The 19,792-nt window shown below is 36.3% G+C and overlaps 1 protein-coding gene across 1 annotated transcript in view; it reads left to right on the plus strand.

Annotated features, from left to right (window-relative positions):
- The window catches only part of CPD (carboxypeptidase D), a 63,344-nt gene extending 44,171 nt beyond the window's left edge, over window positions 1–19,173 (plus strand). Inside the window, exons 9-21 of the mRNA XM_065896445.1 lie at window positions 1,470–1,572; window positions 2,060–2,202; window positions 3,324–3,493; window positions 4,848–5,171; window positions 7,171–7,366; window positions 9,644–9,779; window positions 10,705–10,836; window positions 11,636–11,731; window positions 11,836–11,900; window positions 15,837–15,968; window positions 16,515–16,700; window positions 17,002–17,101; window positions 18,751–19,173. Coding sequence (XP_065752517.1) covers window positions 1,470–1,572; window positions 2,060–2,202; window positions 3,324–3,493; window positions 4,848–5,171; window positions 7,171–7,366; window positions 9,644–9,779; window positions 10,705–10,836; window positions 11,636–11,731; window positions 11,836–11,900; window positions 15,837–15,968; window positions 16,515–16,700; window positions 17,002–17,101; window positions 18,751–18,977 — 2,010 coding nt within the window. The 3' untranslated portion in view covers window positions 18,978–19,173. The remainder of the gene's footprint in view (window positions 1–1,469; window positions 1,573–2,059; window positions 2,203–3,323; window positions 3,494–4,847; window positions 5,172–7,170; window positions 7,367–9,643; window positions 9,780–10,704; window positions 10,837–11,635; window positions 11,732–11,835; window positions 11,901–15,836; window positions 15,969–16,514; window positions 16,701–17,001; window positions 17,102–18,750) is intronic.
- Window positions 19,174–19,792: the final 619 nt, after the last annotated feature.

Here is a 19,792-nt window from a genome sequence, read left to right on the forward strand (position 1 = left end):
TTTAAAAATTTTAATTAGTTTTTTTTTAAAAGATTATCAAAGTCGAGTAGTGAGAATTAAAGAAGATGGTAAAATACACATGGTAAAACCTATCTGTCACAACCTTTCAGATGCTCATTATCTCTCAGTTGGATTATTTCAGTAGTACTCTGATGAGTCTCCCTGGCTTTGGTCCATTTTTTCTCATTATTATCGGAATAAACTTCCTAGAGCCATGAATATATCATATATCACCCTTCCATCAGAAATCTTCACAAGTTCCTTATTGCTCTGAGAATAAAGTCAAAATGTTAACAGCAATTGCCTAGAACTGTGGTGTCTAGAGTGGGTTTTATACTAGGTGATCCGTTAAGATGTAGGAAGACTATATTAGACGTTCTGTTTTTAAAATTTTTTTTAATGCAGATTTGTAATATACATACTATATTAATTAGTACAGTAGTACATCTATATAATTTATAATCAAATGGATAGATATTGATGGAAATGGAGATAGGGATATAGAGACATAGAAGATGTGTGCAAGTGTTTAGTGGAAAAACCAGAGAGCAAAAGAGCATGTACACAAATATTCCAGTAACCTAAAACAATAGCTTTCATTTGATAACATTGGTGGGATCATAAGCCTGTAATTGGTATGTCAAGTTTACGAAAGGGGGTTGTTTTGTATATTTTAAAGTTAAATGGTTAATTCTCAGTGATGGGAAAGTGAGAAATTACTTTTATCTTTACACTTTTCTGTACTTTTTTTCTTTTTCTATTTACAAAAGAGAGAAATGAAGTTTTGACCACCTTTCAAAGCTTAATTTCTTCAGGAAAATTCCCCTGCCACTCTAGTCAGAAATAATCTTTCTCTCCTCTAGCTCCCAGTAGTGTTTATTTGTGCCTCTGTGGCAGTTTTTCTTACTCTCCATTGAACAAGCAATTGCACGCGTGCTATGTAGACACTGCTGGATGCCGAGGTCACAAAGACACAAACTATTTCAAGGAGTAGTGTATTGTCTTTAGGGGGAAAAGAGGTGCAGCCAGTTTTAACAGGATAAAATAATTGTACAGAGTGCAGTCAAAGCACAGAGGGGCTACCTTAGTCCCCAAGAAGTCAGAGAAAGATGCTTACTTTCCATTGTGTGTGAATTACCTCTTTTGGACTTTAAGCTTCTTGAGATCATGAAATGAAAGTATGAATATGAACAGTGTTGTTTTTGTTTTTGAGAGGGGTTGGGTTGGATTTTTATATTACTTGTAATTACAAGTAATAAATGAAGTCCTCACTTTTTTTTTTACAGAGCATAAACTGTTTAGCTTTGATTTTAAAAGATAGGTAGAAAGTCACTGCTTCCCATGACTCCATCCACCCCCACATATACCCTATTGTTAAACACTCTTCCTATCTTTCTTTATCCTTCCCATGTTTTTTGATGCAGATACAAACAAATACAAGTAAAGATTCTTTTTTTTTTTTTTTCCAGGAAAATTCCCAGATGTTTCAAGGTAGACCTTGCAAGAATATGTACCCTAATGAATATTTTCCTCATGGAATAACAAATGGAGCCAGTTGGTACAATGTCCCAGGTAAACATTTTTTATATTAAGGCCGTATAACTTGATGGATTTTCTGTCCCTCTGGATGATACTGCTTGTTACTGATTTTTTAATTTTGAGAAAGAATCATTCTTTTAAAAATATTGTATAAATAGTTTAAAACATTCAAATTACCATTTCAGCTATTTTTAATATTTGGTGTACTTTGACCTTTGAGTAAAATAATGTACTGAAACTTCATGAAAGTGTTATATTTTACTGCTGGCTATTACAAAGAACTTTAAATGTGCTAAGAAGAAGAGTGTGAGCTACACTTGAATTCTTCCTGAGCATGAAAGTACAGATGTTTTACCTGGACCACAAGCATCAGAGAGCTCTCAAATGAACGCATTATTGGTTTTCAGCCATGCTGATAAAAGATGAATTTGGCTTTTTACTAGGAATGTTGCTTACGATTTGGGATCTGAGCTAGTTAGAACTTCTTCAGAGTAACTAATTTAAAATTTTTATCCTTCAGGTGGTATGCAGGACTGGAACTATTTACAAACAAACTGCTTTGAAGTGACTATTGAACTTGGTTGTGTGAAATACCCATTTGAGAAAGATCTGCCCAAATTTTGGGAACAGAATCGAAGATCTCTAATCCAGTTTCTGAAACAGGTGACGATTCTGGAGTGACATGAAATTTCTCCCAAGAGCAAGAAGATTTTTGTGTGTACATGTGGCTTTCATGCATTGATTTTAGAATACACCTCATTTGAATTCCAGTTTGACCTATTCATGTTTTCGTATATTTATCTAGAAAATTCATGGATGTAAATGAGTTTATTTATATGCGCAGAGAAGAGTTAAAAATGATTAAACAATATAGTGATGATGTTTGGCACTTAATGGTTAGTGGTCACTTTTTACCCTTGTCTTTTACTATAGATTGGGTACATGCCTAAGAATTTGTCAAGTGATAAAGATGGGCTATGGGGTAAATTTTTTTTTTTCTTTTTTTTTTTTTTTGCCATTGGTTTACTGTGAAACGATTAATTTCCTTTTGTTTGGATGTGCATCGTGGCCAATAGGTAAAGACTATAAGAAATATGCTAATAGTGGTTAAAATTATTAGGATAATCTGACTAATACTTTGTGCCAGTACTTTGCTGAGTAGAATGGCATAATGGCTGTGAGTTTGCATACTAATCTTTTAGAACATTTTATTCTGAAAATTTGTAAGCATCAGGAAAAATTATAAGACTAACAATAAATACTACTATTCCTTTACCTAGGTTTAACAATTTTTATACTTTGCTGCATTTGTATTTTATATATATATAAACACACACACACTTTTGTTGAACTATTTCAGTATAAATTGCAGGTGTTATGATATTTATCCCAAAGTATTTCGGAATACATCTTCTAAAAATAAGGTTAATTCTCCTACCTGACTTCTCCAATTGCTATTATCTCACCTAAGAAAATTAACAGTAACTCCCTATACTACCTAATACCTAATCCATGTTCGAATTTCCTCCACTTGTCCTCAAAATGTCTTTCTGTAGTCGATAGGAAGATAAAGACAAATCTAACTTATGAAAAACTAGCCTTTCAGAAACTGAAATCTTTTGTTTAATGGGCAGTTACATTTAGCTTTACTTTGAGCTCCTGAATTCCTATTTGTTCTACATGTTTACATTATTTAACAATCTGTTATTTTGGATGTGAACCTCCAAAATAATTAGATGATGATCTTTATCAGTAAAATCTGGGTGTCCTTGTGCTTTATCCAGGTTCATCAGGGTGTCAAAGGATTCGTCCTAGATGCCACAGATGGCAGAGGTATATTAAATGCCACCATTAGTGTGGCTGAAATTAATCACCCAGTAACTACTTACAAAACTGGAGATTACTGGCGTCTGTTGGTTCCAGGAACTTATAAAATCACAGCATCTGCTCGAGGGTGAGTTACTGAATGCTTTGTAATTGAGTGCTTGGAGATGAAATAAGCATAGTTCCATTCTAAAAGATTATTGCCAGAAAGCCCTGTAGAGGCTAAGCAACCTTGAGTTTAACGCTGAGAAGTTTAGAGCTGGTTACACATTTGACTCGTCTCTGGTGGCACAGTGAGTACGTGAACCATCAGATGTAAGAAATCTGTGAAATTATTCACTTTGAACAGTAGCCTCTTTTACCTGCCACCTCTCAGGTCACCTTCCCCTGTCCAGATGTAAAGCCATAGTGACTGATTTCCTTCACTATGGGTAACAGTTCTGGGAAGTACTTGTTAGTAGGGAAAAAAAGACTTCTGTTCTGCATACTTCTAGTCATGTTGTCCCCAAAATACCACCACTTTACATTTGTACCCTTTTAAAACTCTTTCACAGACACTTATTTTTTATTATTGTACCTTTGCCTTCTCGCATCAAGTGAGATTTTCTTACTGCTAATTCTCTGAGAAAAGCCATTTTCGTATTTTTTACAGTTTTTCTCACCACAAAGATATATTTACTTGAAAAGAAAAAATTAACTTATGACCTTTTCCCTTGGAAAAAATGTAATATTCCTTATGTTCCTCCTCCTTTACACATACCTTAGAACTGGAGCCACCTTACTTTTTAGCCGGAACATAATTTTTATCCTCTTGTAGTTTTCTTTTTTATATTTGATACATGTAGGTGTTCCCACAGAATATTTTCCCCTCCCCCTACTAGCTCTCTTATTTCTGAAGAGTTAGTTTGAACACTCATTGAAGTAAGGGTAAATACATGGAAACATTTAAAGTTATTGTTACCTTTTTTTAAGAAATGGTTTTCAAATATCAAGTGGTCTGTAAATGAATGGGTTAGAACTTTAACGAGTAAAGAAGTCTATTCTGGTTTTTTTCAGTTTTGGCATAGTATTGGAAAAACCAAAGCATCAAGGTATCTGAAAAATGGGGCAAGAATGATGCGTTTGGCAGAGAATGTCCTAAGTTAGTACTTCTCAAACTTTTTCCACCATATTCCCTGACGACAGACAAGCGAACTCAGATTCCAGGAAATATATGCAGTGTATACACTGCAAGCATGAGCTTTCTTTTAAAGTCATATATTTAATCTTAAAAACTCATTTATGTTTTATAGTCTACCCTTGTATGGTCTTCGTTAATGTTTAAAACAAATCTTAAATTCTCACAAAGTTAACAATTTGACCCTTTAGGGAGATGCACCACATTTATCTCGAGGATTCACATATCCTCTGCACACCTCTGTTTTCCCAGGGTTTGGGTACTCCAGCTGCAGAAGCGTGGCTCTGATCTGTCTCCTTTATTACAGGTATAATCCAGTTACCAAGAACGTGACCGTAAACAGTGAAGGTGCTGTTCAGGTCAACTTCACACTTGTTCGATCTTCAACAGATTCAAACAATGAATCAAAGAAAGGCAAGGGGGACAGCACCAACAATGAGGGTGCCAGCGATCCGACTACTAAAGAGTTTGAAACTTTAATTAAAGACCTTTCAGCTGAGAATGGTTTGGAAGGCTTCATGTTACGCTCCTCCTCAAATCTGGCTCTTTATCGATACCATTCATACAAGGACTTATCAGAGTTTCTGAGAGGACTTGTGATGAACTATCCACATATTACAAATCTTACCAAGTAAGTGTCACCTTCTTGCTGCCTTTTTTTCCTCTTTCTTTCTCTCTTTCTCCTTCCCTCTCTCTTCCTTCCTTCCTTCCTCCCTCCCTCCCTCCCTCCCTCCCTTCCTTTCTCTCTCTCCTTTCCTTCCTCCCTCCCTCCCTTCCTTCCTTCCTTCCTTCCTTCCTTCTTCATTTTAAAGAGGTTACATTTAGCATAAGCCACACTAAATGGTTCTTGTAATTTATTTAGAGATATTTGGGAGCTGAATGTATAGAGAGTTGGATTTCACTTATTTTGAAACAGATGTTTGCTTGGAGATATTTCTAACAATGAATCTTGGAAACTTTTATGAGAAACATTGGAGCAGAATTACTTGTTAGTTTAGCAATGTGTGGCCTGTGCCTCCAGAAAATGTAAAATCATTCTTTCTAGTGATTACTTTGATTTCAAAACCCTTTCTACTTCTCAGCAGCAGATTCACGTTCTGACTAAATATTATTTAGTTTGTTTCAGTTTGCTGGGGGCAGGGACAAATTTGGAACTATGAGCTCACTTGTCAGGGATCATGTTTAACCTTTTCTTCAAATTAGAAAATGAAGCCTGGTTGGCTGTCATTTTCTGTGCTTTAGTCTCTACTCACAGTCATGGTTCCCTGAAGCCTTAGGGACGTATGTAATTGAGGGTTCTGGGAAAACATGCAGTACTGGCTTATGTAAAACTGATGGCTGAGACAACTTTTACCTTCACTTCTTAGGCTTCTCTGCTTCACTTTCACTGTCTCAAAACTATTTCCTTGATTTGTTGATTCCTATTATTTGCCTATTTTAGGGCCTTTACATTTTGCCCTGAACTTACAGTTCTCTACTACAAACCTAATGAACATTAACTAGCCTTTCACTTTTTCACTTTTTTTCATTCATTGGTTCTTTTAATTTTACCAGTAAATTTACTTTCTCAAATACTGGTTTATAATGTCTGTAATTGCAAAGACTGATATTTACTTTGGCAATACCAATTACCTCTCTTCCGCAACTGACTCTTGAACATTTCTGCCCAGGTCAGGTTTTAATACTGTCCATGTTAGTGCCATATAGACGTTACAGACTTTCTTATTTTAAAACAAAAAATTGGACATTATTTTGCTATCCATTTACTTAGTTCATTTGTTTTTTTTTTAACCTTTCAATTAAACATGCACTTCTTAGTTAAATATTTCCCCAGCAAATATGCAACACCTGCCAGTGGTGGGACACAAGGCAGTTTTAGGTGGTCCTCCAACGGTTGCTAAGTATCATTAAATACCATTGTGAGAAAGTGGTACTTTGTCTATTCTATTAATCCTCAATTTAATGCCAATATTTTTTTTCTATCTAACTCTTGTAAATCTCCCTTTATATCAAAGAAAGCAGGCCTTTTCAATTAGTTTTGCTGTAATCTTGGTACTGCATTTAAAGTATAAAATGTCTTATTTGTGTAAATTAATTTAGATTTTAAAAGTAAGGTGCTCTGCATTTGTGTATATTTAAATATTTCCATAATAAAAATTTAAGTGAGTTAACTTAAAAGACATATGTTAACTAGAGACTTCCCTGGGACTTCACTGGAAGACTCCATGCTTCCAGTGCAGGGGCTGTGGGTTCGATCCCTGGTCAGGGGACTAGGATCCCACATGCTAGGTGGCACAGCCAAAAAAAAAAAAAGAAGACATATATTAACTAAAGAGTAGTATAGATTATAGAAGATTGGGTAAATATTATGAAGATGATAGGAGAATGACAATTTGGAGGAATGCTGAACTAAATCATGATCTTTCCTAAATCTGATAGTATCTCACATCTATTTGACTTTCTTTGATTAAGGGAACCTAATTTTCTTAAAGTAGTCTGACATAAAGCTTTACTCTTTTAAGACTTTTTAAGACTTTCCAAATGTTCTCATTTGTTTTTTTAAAATCTGTAAGGCAGTATTAACATAATACTTGATTACTTGCTGACTTTTTGTTTCTGGTTTTTGAAAGTTTGGGACAGAGTGCTGAATATCGTCACATTTGGTCCCTTGAAATCTCCAATAAGCCCAATGTATCTGAGCCTGAAGAACCAAAGATTCGTTTTGTTGCTGGTATCCATGGAAATGCTCCAGTTGGAACTGAACTTCTTTTGGCTCTGGCAGAATTTCTCTGCCTAAACTACAAAAAGAACCCAGCTGTTACCCAAGTAAGAAAATAGCCTGTTTTGACATACTTTAAAAGGAAAAAGCTCAGTGATACACTGATATCAAGGCACCATTTTTTTAAAATTTAATTTCCTGTTAGATTTTATACAGAGGTACTTTTAAGGTCATTATACACTTTACTCTTTAAAAATGGACCTTGGTATGTAGTCATTGTTAATAGTGTCTTCCTATTATATATCTTTGTATGTATTAAGAGCCATAGAGGAAAAAAATAATAAAGATTTGCATTCAGTCCTCTATTCCTTTATGTTACCCTTCCAATCTTTACTCACAGTGATGTATATTCTAATTAGAGGGACTTCCAGTGCCAGTTATTTATAACTAGGATACTATATTGAAAAATGAGGTAGAAGAGAAATCAGGTTTTTTTTCATGTAATAAAGATGAAATTATTGGACACCTTGGATGCTAAGAGATTTTAGAAAAAGTGATATGGCAGTGCCTACTTTAGTCGCTCGTGACTATAGAATAGAACGTTGATCCAGAAGCTGGTTATGTATGATTAAGCAACCGAGTTTCTGTGTTGTCTTAGGGAAAGGAAGGAAAGAGTGTGCATCTGTCTAGAACACTCACTAATTGGCACTGTCTGTATAGAATTTAGGAAAGGGAAAAAGTACTAGTATTTGTTTAATACCTACTATGTGCTAGGTACTTTACATACATCATAATTTAATCCTCAACCCTGCAGTTATGTTAGCTTCATTTTATAGATGTGAAAACTGAGGCAGAGATATTTGATAACTTACAGGAGGTCACACAGCTACTAAGTGGTAAAGCAGGGATTTAAACCCAAGCATGTCTCACTCTAAAGCCTGTGCTGTTCTGTTTTACCCTACTGCCTCCCCTGAAAGAAATTTGGAAAGAATTGATGTCATGATTAGGATCCCATGATGTGGGATTAGGTGAGATGAACTTAAATCAGACTTGATCAAAAATTATTTTACCATTTTCAGCAAAGCAGATCCCATTGACTTCTTCATGTGAGTTGCAGGAGTATTTGTGTATATTTGTTGTTGTGTGATTTTTGTTGTTGTTCTTTTTTAAAAGGGAGATTACCTAGGACAGTGGTTCTCTACCCTGGCTATACATTGAAAACATCTGGGAAGCTTTTACAACTACCAATGCCTGGGCTCCATCCCCAGAAGCATCAGTATTTCTTTGAAAGCTCCTTAGGTTATTCTAACATTTAGCCAGAGTTACTACCTACTGATCTTAAGGTTATAAGAGACTATATATCCCAGGTAAAACATCTACCAGGAATTTCAAAACTCCTAGTTTATGAGAATTTGCCTCACTGGTCTAATTAGGCTTAGATCACTTTAGATTGCCATTTGTTTTGAGCTAAGTGCCAGAATTGTCTGGAGAGTTCAAGAAAATATACATATACCCAGAGACATATGGTTAAGCCCAAGCACATAGGAAAAAAATCTCCCTCAGAGATTCCAGCATAAATGAATTAAAGGATTGCAAATATATTTTCAAGCTATTGACAATTTTACTAGAATAAATAAACCAGGGATCACTTATTCTGATTTATTATTAGAAATATGTAGGATGAATTATATCAGAAATTCATGCCATAAATGTAGGTATTAACACTCCTGGATATGGCTCATTTGAGGGAGAAATTATGAGTAAGACAAATATCCCACCTCATTTTTTTTTGATATGCTGATTTCAACTCTTCTGTCTCATTGTTTCCAGACATACATTGATATTTGTCACATTATATGTTCCAGTTTTTAATCTGGAAGTACATTATTATTATAAATACAATATTATTGTATTTTTATTATTTTTATTTATTGGTCAGTTATGATTGATCTAAGCCAGTGGTCAGCAAACTTTTTCTATAAAGGGCCATATAGTATATATTTTGGACTTTGTGGGTCAGATGTTGTGTGTTGCAGCTACTCAACTCTGCCATTGCAGAACAAAAACAGTCATATGAATGGGCAAGGCTGTGTGCCAATAAAATTTTATTTACAATAGCAAGCAGCAGGCTGGGTTTAGCCTACAGACAGTGGTTTCTGACCCTGTTGTAAGATATTGGGAGGTCTCTGGGAACAGCAGCTGTGCAGTTTTTTGTTTCTTTTTTAATTTTTTTGGAGCAAGAGAGAATTTTATTTATTTTTCAGTTCTGCCTTTTAAATCTGTGTTTAAAACAAACAATAAAGACTTTCTGTTTGAAGCATGGGAGGGTACCTTTTGATTCCACATAGAGCTAATAAACTCATTGATTTCTGTTTCCGTTTTAGTTGGTCGACAGGACTAGAATTGTGATTGTCCCTTCTATAAATCCAGATGGGCGAGAGAGAGCACAAGAGAAAGACTGTACTTCAAAGATAGGACAGACAAATGCTCGTGGCAAAGACCTGGATACAGACTTCACAAGTAAGACCAATATTTAGGTCATTAAAGTACTTTGCAGATAATTTTATTTCTCTTTGCTAGGAGATTGGTTGATCCTATTTTATAGATGAGTAAGGGGTGCTTTCTTGTCTAGGATGTACAATATAAATGAATAGAGACATCTAGAAAACTTTTCAAATTCTTCTTGTTTTTCATTTGCAAAAGTAATTCAAGTTTTTTTCTTAGAAATTCAATCAATAATATTGGGGGGAAGGTTTTCATCATAGTCATACAGAGATGTATATTCTTCCTCTCTACTCTCTTATATATGAGTGTACACACACGTATACACACACACAGTGTATGTGTGTATTGATTTGAAGGGGCCTGTTTCTTATTTACTTAAATAGGATCATCAGCTATACATATTGTTCTGCAACATTTTTATTGGATATATCATTGACATCTATCTATTTCAATACTCATAGATCTCTAACATTCTTATTAATGGCATCTTATTATGCTATTAATATATGGTAGTACTCTAGTTTATTCAACAGTTTCCCTACTGATGGACATTTAGTTTCTTTTTAAATTTTTGCTCTTGCAAACAATGCTTCAGAAAATACCCTGATTTCTGAAAATCTTATTTTCTTTCAAGGACAGGTTATTATTTTCTAAAAGAGGATATGTCCATCCCTTTTTGTTTCCAGTAAGAATTTTCTTAAACTTGGTTAGAGTCATTAACCTTTCAACATTATCCTAAAGTGTGTAAAACTCAAAATAACCTACCTCCTAGGAAGTATCTTTCTTGCGTGAGGTAGTGGCTTATGGAGTAATAAAGTATTTATCTACAGATTTTGTGAGTTAGCCTTTTGACTGTGCTCAAGTAGGGAATATTTTCTTAGCTGCTCACACTAAAATTTTAAAACTTGATATTTTATGTTTGACATTTCTATATTTTTAGATAATGCCTCCCAACCTGAAACTAAAGCCATCATTGAAAATTTGATTCAGAAACAAGACTTCAGTCTTTCTGTTGCTTTAGATGGTGGTTCAGTGCTGGTCACATACCCATATGACAAGCCAGTACAAACAGGTATGTAGAATGTCACTTTACATATATACTATTTAAGCTTAAATAGGAAATTTCAATTAGGTAACATCCCTTCTAAACATTTTTTAAATGGTGAGCATTTGAGCACACTGCATGAATAAACAACCTAAGAAGTCTGTACATACATCAACAGTTCAGTTACTTGGAACAGGGAGGTCAGATCTAATGATGACCTAGCTTTATTCAATGTAGCCATCTTGTCACATCTGCTCAATTTTTACTCCATAAACATTTATGGAACAATTATTATATCTCTAGACATTGGAAATACAAAAGGGAATAAGACACAATGCCCACCCCAAGAAATCCATATTATGTAACCAAACATTAGCAATACAGAATTGCCCTCTCCTGCTTTAAACCTTGACTGACTGGTTGCACCTTGTGGTGAGTTAAACAGTTGCCTGTTGAATCTCTCTGAGGCATTGTATATGGAGATAATTTGTGTTGCTTGCAATGCAGCTTACAAGGAATATTGTAATTAGGCCACAGTTGCCCCCAAATGTAGTAAAACATACCAAAATAGGTTTGTATTTTTGTGTGATAACTTGTTAAACTCGCCGTTAGTGCCTTTTAATATAAGGAAGATGCTTATCTTCTTGGTCAGATTATCTTGGAGCGAACAGAACCGTGTGCTTAATTATAATAACTCCTCAATAAACTTCAGTGAGGTACAAGATTTACTAGAAGGAAAGGAATATGACTTTTGTGTCCATGAAGTTGAACTTGGAGACAAATCTTTTCAATTTCTCTGCTAACTTCTGTATTTTTCTTTTTGTAGTGGAAAACAAAGAGACTCTAAAGCATTTGGCATCTCTTTATGCAAATAATCATCCATCGATGCATATGGGTCAGCCCAGTTGCCCAAATAAATCAGGTAGGTATTTTCCCTACCCTTTGTTATTGTTGTTGCTGTTTTGGGAGAGGATGAGGACTTGCCTTATGATCTTGTTGATCCTACATCTCTCAATGCTTTTATAGATGAGAATATTCCAGGAGGAGTAATGCGTGGAGCAGAATGGCACAGTCACCTGGGCAGCATGAAGGTATGCTTTATAGAATATGGTAAGAATGGAATTATAAATACATATTGGACATTGAGTGAAGGAATAGGTGACTTTTCTGATATAGTAAAGTGAATGGCATCTGTTTTGTGGCTTCCTTGACATGATAGCCCTTAAACTAACTAACCTCTGACAGCAATTTTTTTTGCCAATTTAGCCATTTTTAATTATAATTTCAGTGATATTTTAATTACATTAACAGTGTCATGCAACTATCACCATATCTATTTTCAAAACTTTCATTACCCCAAACAGAAACTCTGTGCCCCAAAGCAATAACTCCCCATTCTCCTCTTCTCCCAGCCCCTGGTAACTTCTAATCTACTCTCTGTCTCTATGTATTTGCCTATTCTGGATATTTCATATAAGTGGAATTGTACAATATTTTTTCTTTTGTGTCCAGCTTTTTTCACTTAGCATAATGCCTTCTGGGTTCATCCATTCTGAAGCATACATCACCTACTCCATTCCTTTTTATGGCTAAATAATATTCCATTGTACGTGTAGATCACATTTTGTTTATCAGTTCATCTTTTGATGGACAGATGTTTCCACCTTTTGGCTCTTGAAAATAATGCTGCAGTGAACATTCGTGTACAAGTATCTGTTTAAGCCCCTGTTTTCAATTCTTTTGAGTATATACCTAGAAGTGGATTTGCTTGTCATATTGTAATTCTCTGTTTAACTTTTGAGGAACCACCAAACTTCCACAGCAGCTGAACCATTTTACATTCTTATCAGCAATGTATAAAGGTTCCAGTTTCTCCACATCCTCACCAACATTTATTTTCCATTTTTTAAATTATAGCCATCATAGTAAGTGTGAAGTGGTATCTCACTTTAGTTTTGATTTGCATTTCCCTGATGACTAATGATGTTGAGCATCTTTTCATTTGCCCATTGGCCATTTGTATGTTTTCTTTGGAAAAATGTCTATTCAAATCCATTGCCCATTTTAAAGTTGGGGTTTTTGTCTTTTTGTTGTTGAGTTATAAGAATTCTTTATATATTTTGAATACTAAACCCTTACCAGATATTTGATTTGTCAATAGTTTCTCCTATTCTGTTGTCAATAGTTTCTCCTATTCTGTAAGTTGTATTTTCACTTTCTTGATAATGTCAAGAAAACTTCTGATACACAAAAGTTTTAATTTAGATGAAGCCAAATCTGTTTTTTTCTTTCGTTGCTCATGCTTTATTGTCATATCTAAGAATTCATTGCCAAACGTTAGGTCATAAAGATTTACCCCTATGTTTTCTTCTAAGAATTTTATGGACTTAGCTCTCATATTTAGGTCATTGATATATTCAGAGTTGATTTTTGTATATGATATGAAGTAGGAGTTCAACTTCATTTGTTTGCATATGGAAGTCCAGTTGTCCCGGAACCATTTGTTGAAAAGACTATTCTTTCTTCCATTGAATAGTCTTGCCATCCTTGTCAAAGTCAATTGACCATAGATGTATGGATTTATTTCTGGATTCTCAGTTCTACACTATTGGTCTATATATCTATTCTTTTGTTTTTAATTTTATTTTTATTATTTTTGGCTTCGTTGGGTCTTCCTTGCTGCCCGAGGGCTTTCTCATAAGCAGGTAGGCTTCTCATCGCGGTGGCTTCTCTTGTTGCAGAGCAGGGGCTCTAAGCATGCAGGCTTCAGTAGTTGTGACACACGGGCTTAGTTGCTCCGCGGCATGTGGGATCCTCCCGGACCAGGGCTCGAACCTGTGTCCCCTGCGTTGGCAGGCAGATGCTCAACCACTGTGCCACCAGGGAAGCCCCTATATGTCTATTCTTATTCTAGGACCACTGTTTTGAACACTGTAGCTTTGTACTAAGTTTTGAATTGGGAACTATGAGTTCTCCAACTTTGTTATTTTCCAAGATTGTTTTGGCTACTCAAGGGTCCTTCCAGTCTCACTTGAATTTTGGAATTGGCCTCTCTTTTTCTGCAGAAAGGCTGTTGGAATTTTGTTAGGGGTTGTGTTGAATCTATAAATCACTTTGGGTTGTTTTGACACCTGCACAGTATTGTCTTGCTATCCAAGAATACAACACCGTCTTTCCATTTAATGGCTTCTTTAATTTCTTTCTGAGAGCATTTTCATTTGTTGTCCATCCATTTCAAATTAGTCAGGAGTTGTTAGCAGATGGGTGGTTAGCTCATCATTCCGTTCACACGTGCAACCAGAAAATTGACTTCATTCCCTTCTCTGCCTGCCTTCCCTCCTTTATTTATTAAGAACTTGCTATGCGTGAGGCACTTTTCTATATGAAAGATAGAGAATATTCTATGGCCCATTATACAAATAACTATGTTACAGAATTAATCTCTGTGATCTAGAAGAGATGTCAATGTGCCATGAGAAATTAAAGACAGAAAAGGTTATACCTAGTCAGAGATGTAGCCTTCTTTTCATAGATGAGATGGCATTAGGGATGCAGAGATGGTGAACCAAGACATCCATAAAGAGGAAGCAGTAAGGGCAGAGGTCAAGAAGCAGTCTAATATGTACACACTGCTATACCAACAAGGACCTACTGTATAGCATAGGGAACTCTGCTCAATACTCTGTAATAACCTAAATGGGAAAAGAATTTGAAAAAGAATAGATACGTGTCTACATATAACAGAATCACTCTGCTGTACACGTGAAACTAACACAATGTTGTTAATCAGCTATACTCCAATACAAAACTAATGTTTTTTTTTTTAAAGAATCAGTCTACATTAGTTAGAATATGGGGTGTAATGGAGAGCAGCAGAAGACAAGAATGGAAAGAGAGTTTGAAGCTTTGAATGCTTTGTTTTAGTAAGGAATGGGAAGCCATGAAAGGTTTTGAGCAGGGATATGGTGACATGATCTGAGCTATTCTATGGAAATCTTTTAACAGTGGGTTAAGATGGTTTGGAGGAAGGAGAGACTGTGGCACAGGGAGACTGGTTTAGAATAGCCTAGACGAGAACTACTGAGGGCCTAGATTAGAGTAGTGGCAATGGGAATGGAATCAAGGGATGAAGTTCCAGAGATGTTGTAGAAGTGGAATTCACAGGATTTGGCAAATTCTGGACGATAGCAAGAAATTGAAGTCAAAGACAAAAGATTTCATACCTGTCTGAGAAAATGAGTTACTGTCATTAACTGAATTAGGAAGAAGAATGGGTTTGGGGGGAAAAAGTGGTAAGTTAGATTTTGGAACCTGTCCACACAAGTAGTTCCTACCTAAATAATTGCTATATTGCTGTATGGTAGGTTCGAGCCTGCAGATTGAGGGTATCAGAGAGCAAATACTTGTGCTTTTACCTCTAAGAACTCAAAAACAGCAGTAAGGGGCTTCCCTGGTGGCGCAGTGGTTGAGAGTCCGCCTGCCAATGCAGGGGACGCGGGTTCGTGTCCCGGTCCGGGAAGATCCCACGTGCCGCGGAGCGGCGGGGCCCATGAGCCATGGCCGCTGAGCCTGCGTATCCGGAGCCTGCGCTCCGCAACGGGAGAGACCACAGCAGTGAGAGGTCTGCGTACCGCAAAAAAAAAACAAAAAAAAAAAAACAGCAGTAACAGCAGTGAAGTTCCAGGGTTTAGAGGGAAGCTGGCCCTCTGCATGTACTTATTCATTTATTCACCAAACCCTAATAAGAACCCCTCTACTGTCAGTCACTGTAGGAAGCACTGGAGATATAAAAATGAATTAGACATAGTCCCTGATCTTAAGAACTCTCTTAGGGGTGGCCATGTTTGTGACTGGTTATAATACCAACTGGTTTATTTATATTTGCTGTAAAATGCTTTACAGATTCTTTGTTTACATCACCCAGCTTTTCTTTTTATTCCATTCATTCCATTTGTCATATTACATAGCCTCATCCTTACTTTTACTTATTAATTTTCCTACATTTGTTTTTGAATCTTATATTCCAGGATTATAGTGTTACCTATGGCCACTGTCCAGAAATCACAGTATACACAAGCTGCTGCTACTTTCCTAGTGCAGCACAACTCCCTTCGTTGTGGGCAGAAAATAAAAAATCTCTTCTTAGCATGTTGGTGGAGGTGAGTCTTTCCATTTTAACTAGAAGCGAACTCCCAGAAATATGGTCAGTGAAAACCTTTATCAAAATACTTTCTTAATCTTTTACCAAAATTTTGTATTGTTTATTTTAAATGTATGTAGAAAGGAGAGTTTTGTTCATTTTATATTGCCTAAATAGGTGCCATGAGTTCGCATACCTGATGTATATTGAGGTAATTTAACCCTGTGAGATGCTGCAGGTTCTTCCATTTGAATATCACATGGAGTTACTCGAGACAGTGTCCTGTGGTGGGAAGTAAAGCATTCAAGACGTCGGAAGACTTGGATTCAAACATTTTAGGCTTTGACTCTATCAGAGGCCTCTCTCCCCTTATTTCCATCTCTGTGCCTCTGAAGCAGTGAATGAGTAGCAAACAAGGTCAGAGTCAGTGGGGAGGGACGAATAAGCTAGACTTACAGAGGGTTTTGTTGTTTTGTTTGTTTTTGTCAGGCCTCAAGTTATGGCCTCTAGAATATCTGGCATTATGAAAACATAAATTTATATCTTAAACATTTATTTTTTTAAGGTTCACAAGGGAGTTCATGGATTTGTTAAAGATAAGACTGGAAAACCAATCTCTAAAGCAGTCATTGTGCTCAATGAAGGAATAAAAGTACACACAAAAGAGGGAGGTTATTTCCATGTACTGTTAGCCCCAGGTGTCCATAACATCAATGCCATTGCTGATGGGTATCAGCAACAACATTCCCAGGTAAGAAACTCAACTTGAGTGGTCTCATGTAAATTTTTATTATTAATAATACTTATATTTAATTTGAAACTCTTGTTAGAAAGCTTGTGGGGAATAAAGAAAAATGTGACCACCTCTTGATTATGGTACCTTGTTATCTTTCTATCCTTTAGCAACAAAAGGGAAATTTTTGTAGCATTTTGTGTACTTTAGATGACAGTGAACCATCTCCTTGGTTTGCTATAAAGGCCCTAGGAATATAGCAGGGATACAATATACCTTAGGTAAACATTTTCCTAATTCTTGCACTTTATCTTCCTAGGTCTTTGTGCATCATGATGCAGCCAGTTCTGTGGTAATAGTCTTTGACACAGATAACCGGATATTTGGTTTGCCAAGGGAGCTTGTGGTAACTGTATCAGGTAAAAAAATTTAAATTTTCAGTAGTTGAAGTTAAAACCAATCCTGACATTTCAATTTGAGAGTGGATCACCTCCATAATCACCCGAAAATAATCACTTTTCCTCGAACGTCTCCTATCTAAACATGATTTTCCTGGAACACTATTTTCTCATATGTTCTCATGGCTTGCCCCATCACATTTTCAGGTCTGTATTCAAATGTCACCTCCACAGAGAGGCCTTCCCTGATCACCCTAGCTAAAATAGTACCCCTGTCACTATCTCACCGCTGCTTGTTTCTGTTAAAGCACTTATCACTACCTGCCGTTACATTATGTATTAGTCATCTATTTGTCTGTATTCGATCTCTCCTACTAAAACATAAGCTCTGAGAGGACAGGGATTTCATCTGCCTCCCAGTGCCTAGAACCATGGGTTGGCATGTAGTGGGTCTTAATGAAGAGTTGTTGATTGAATGAATGATTTGCTTTATACTAAGATCATAAGTCCCTTGGACTTTGACTTATATTAGTTCTATTTTTTCCATGATCCTGGAAGGAGGGAATATTTGTTTTCTCCAGGCTTAATGTGTGCCATTGCTTGAATCACTGAAAGTTTAGAAAGAAAAAATGTGGTAAAATAATAAATACTCTGCTGTATTGTATCTTTTGACACAAAGAACCTTGGTTCATTTCTAAGTACAACTTGGACCTGATGCAAAATAACCAAGTTTTATTACAGGGTGTGTTGGGGAGAGATCCTTAGTTGAGAGAGAGTGGTATATTGGAAACATGGTCAAATCATAGAGCCTGTTGTGGGGTGTTTATGGTAGAGTTCTTAACTTGAATCGGATAAAGCATAAATCACTAAGTGCTTAGAAACATAGAAGCTGGGATTCAGTTTAAATCTGGCTCTGCCACCCATTTGCTGTAGTGAACTTACTTTTTTTTTTAAATATTTGGCTGCGCCGGGTCTTAGTTGCGGCACCCAGAGTCTTCGTTGTCGCGTGCGGGATCTTTAGTTGCGGCATGTGGGATCTTTAGTTGTGGCACGCATGCAGGATCTAGTTCTCGGACCAGGGATCGAACCTGGGCCCCCTGCACTGGGAGCCTGGAGTCTTAACTACTGGACCACCAGGGAAGTCCCATGAACTTAATTTTTATTATGATTTTATTGGTATTATTTTCTGTTACTTAGACTGTTACTCTGATAACCTTATGTAAAAATATTTTAAATAAATGAGGGATTTGGGATGAGATGAAAATTTACCAGAAAGGAGAAGTGGAAGTCATTGATTGATGAAAAGCAGGTTACACAACAGTAGACACAGTTTGATTTCATTGTGGTAAAAGAAAAAATATATGTGTACATACACACACGTGAAGGAAAATCCAGAAAAAATATGCCCTAGGGTTGTTAAAAATGACCTCGGGGTAATGGAGATGTGAAGTGGAGTTTGGGGTGTGGGTTTTTAGTATTTTGCTTGTCTGTATTTTTCTAATTTTGCACATGATACATGTACTACTTCTGTAATTAAAAAGGTTATTTTTAAGTGAATGAAAATAAAATAAAATAAATGAAGGGCATAATATAAAAAGTGCTATTGTAAGCAGCTGCTTATTTGTATTCTTCAACTAGAACACCACTCACGGGATGGTTTTGGTTGACAGGTGCCACCATGTCGGCATTGATCCTAACAGCCTGCATTATTTGGTGCATCTGCTCAATCAAGTCTAACAGACACAAGGATGGCTTTCATCGGCTCAGGCAGCATCATGATGAATATGAAGATGAAATTCGCATGATGTCAACCGGCTCCAAGAAGTCTCTCTTAAGCCACGAGTTCCAGGATGAAACAGACACTGAAGAGGAAACATTATATTCCAGCAAACATTGAAACACACACCTTGCATCTCTCCCAGCATAAGTACCAAGCAAAGTTACAGTTCCTTTTGGGAGACACTGCATTAAGAAGAGAGACTATTTTGCTTCTTCAAAGAGCTTTGGGAAGTTAACTTGCTAAATCTGTATTCTCTGTGAATTTGGCTGGCAGTTTTGAACTTCCCCTCCTTAAAGTACTCTTACCTTAAAAAGAAAAAAAATCTGCTTTCTATTTATGCAGAGATGGGACAGCCACTTTGTTTTTCTTCTTAATTTAAGATGAGCTGTTTGGAGCTTATGCTATAACTGAAGAAAGCCAACTAGTGGATGTTGTATTTTGCACACCAGGTGTTTACTAGTGGCTTTAGCTTTTTCTCTTTATTTTAAATGGCCAAAAGAATCCAGAAACATTAAGGCAGGGACAGCAGTCAGAATCTGACATAAAGCTTTAAAAACTTGAGGTTTTTTCAACCTATTGAGGAGTACTTTTCTCTAGTTATTAAATAGCTGGAGTTTCTCTTATTATTCAGGTTTAATGGAGGCTGAATTGATTTTGAAACTTATGTAACATTAGGAAATGATTAAACGGGCTTCCGTATTTGGCTTTCTACCTGTTCCAAGGCTAGATCAGAACCGGTGGGCTGTGCTCTAAGCAGGATTTCACTACCTCTTGTGTAAGGTTTAGCAAAGCTGTAAACATCCCCATTTTAAGGGAGAACTTGTTGACTGTTGTAAAAGATCTCAGTGTCCATTTGCGTAGAGCTGAGAGGGAGATCTAGCAAAAGCTAAAACTCGTGTTGCCTATCTTTTAACTTGGTAAAAACCCACAGG

The sequence above is a fragment of the Phocoena phocoena genome, chromosome 19, assembly GCF_963924675.1.
Source record: "Phocoena phocoena chromosome 19, mPhoPho1.1, whole genome shotgun sequence".
NCBI lineage: Eukaryota > Metazoa > Chordata > Mammalia > Artiodactyla > Phocoenidae > Phocoena > Phocoena phocoena.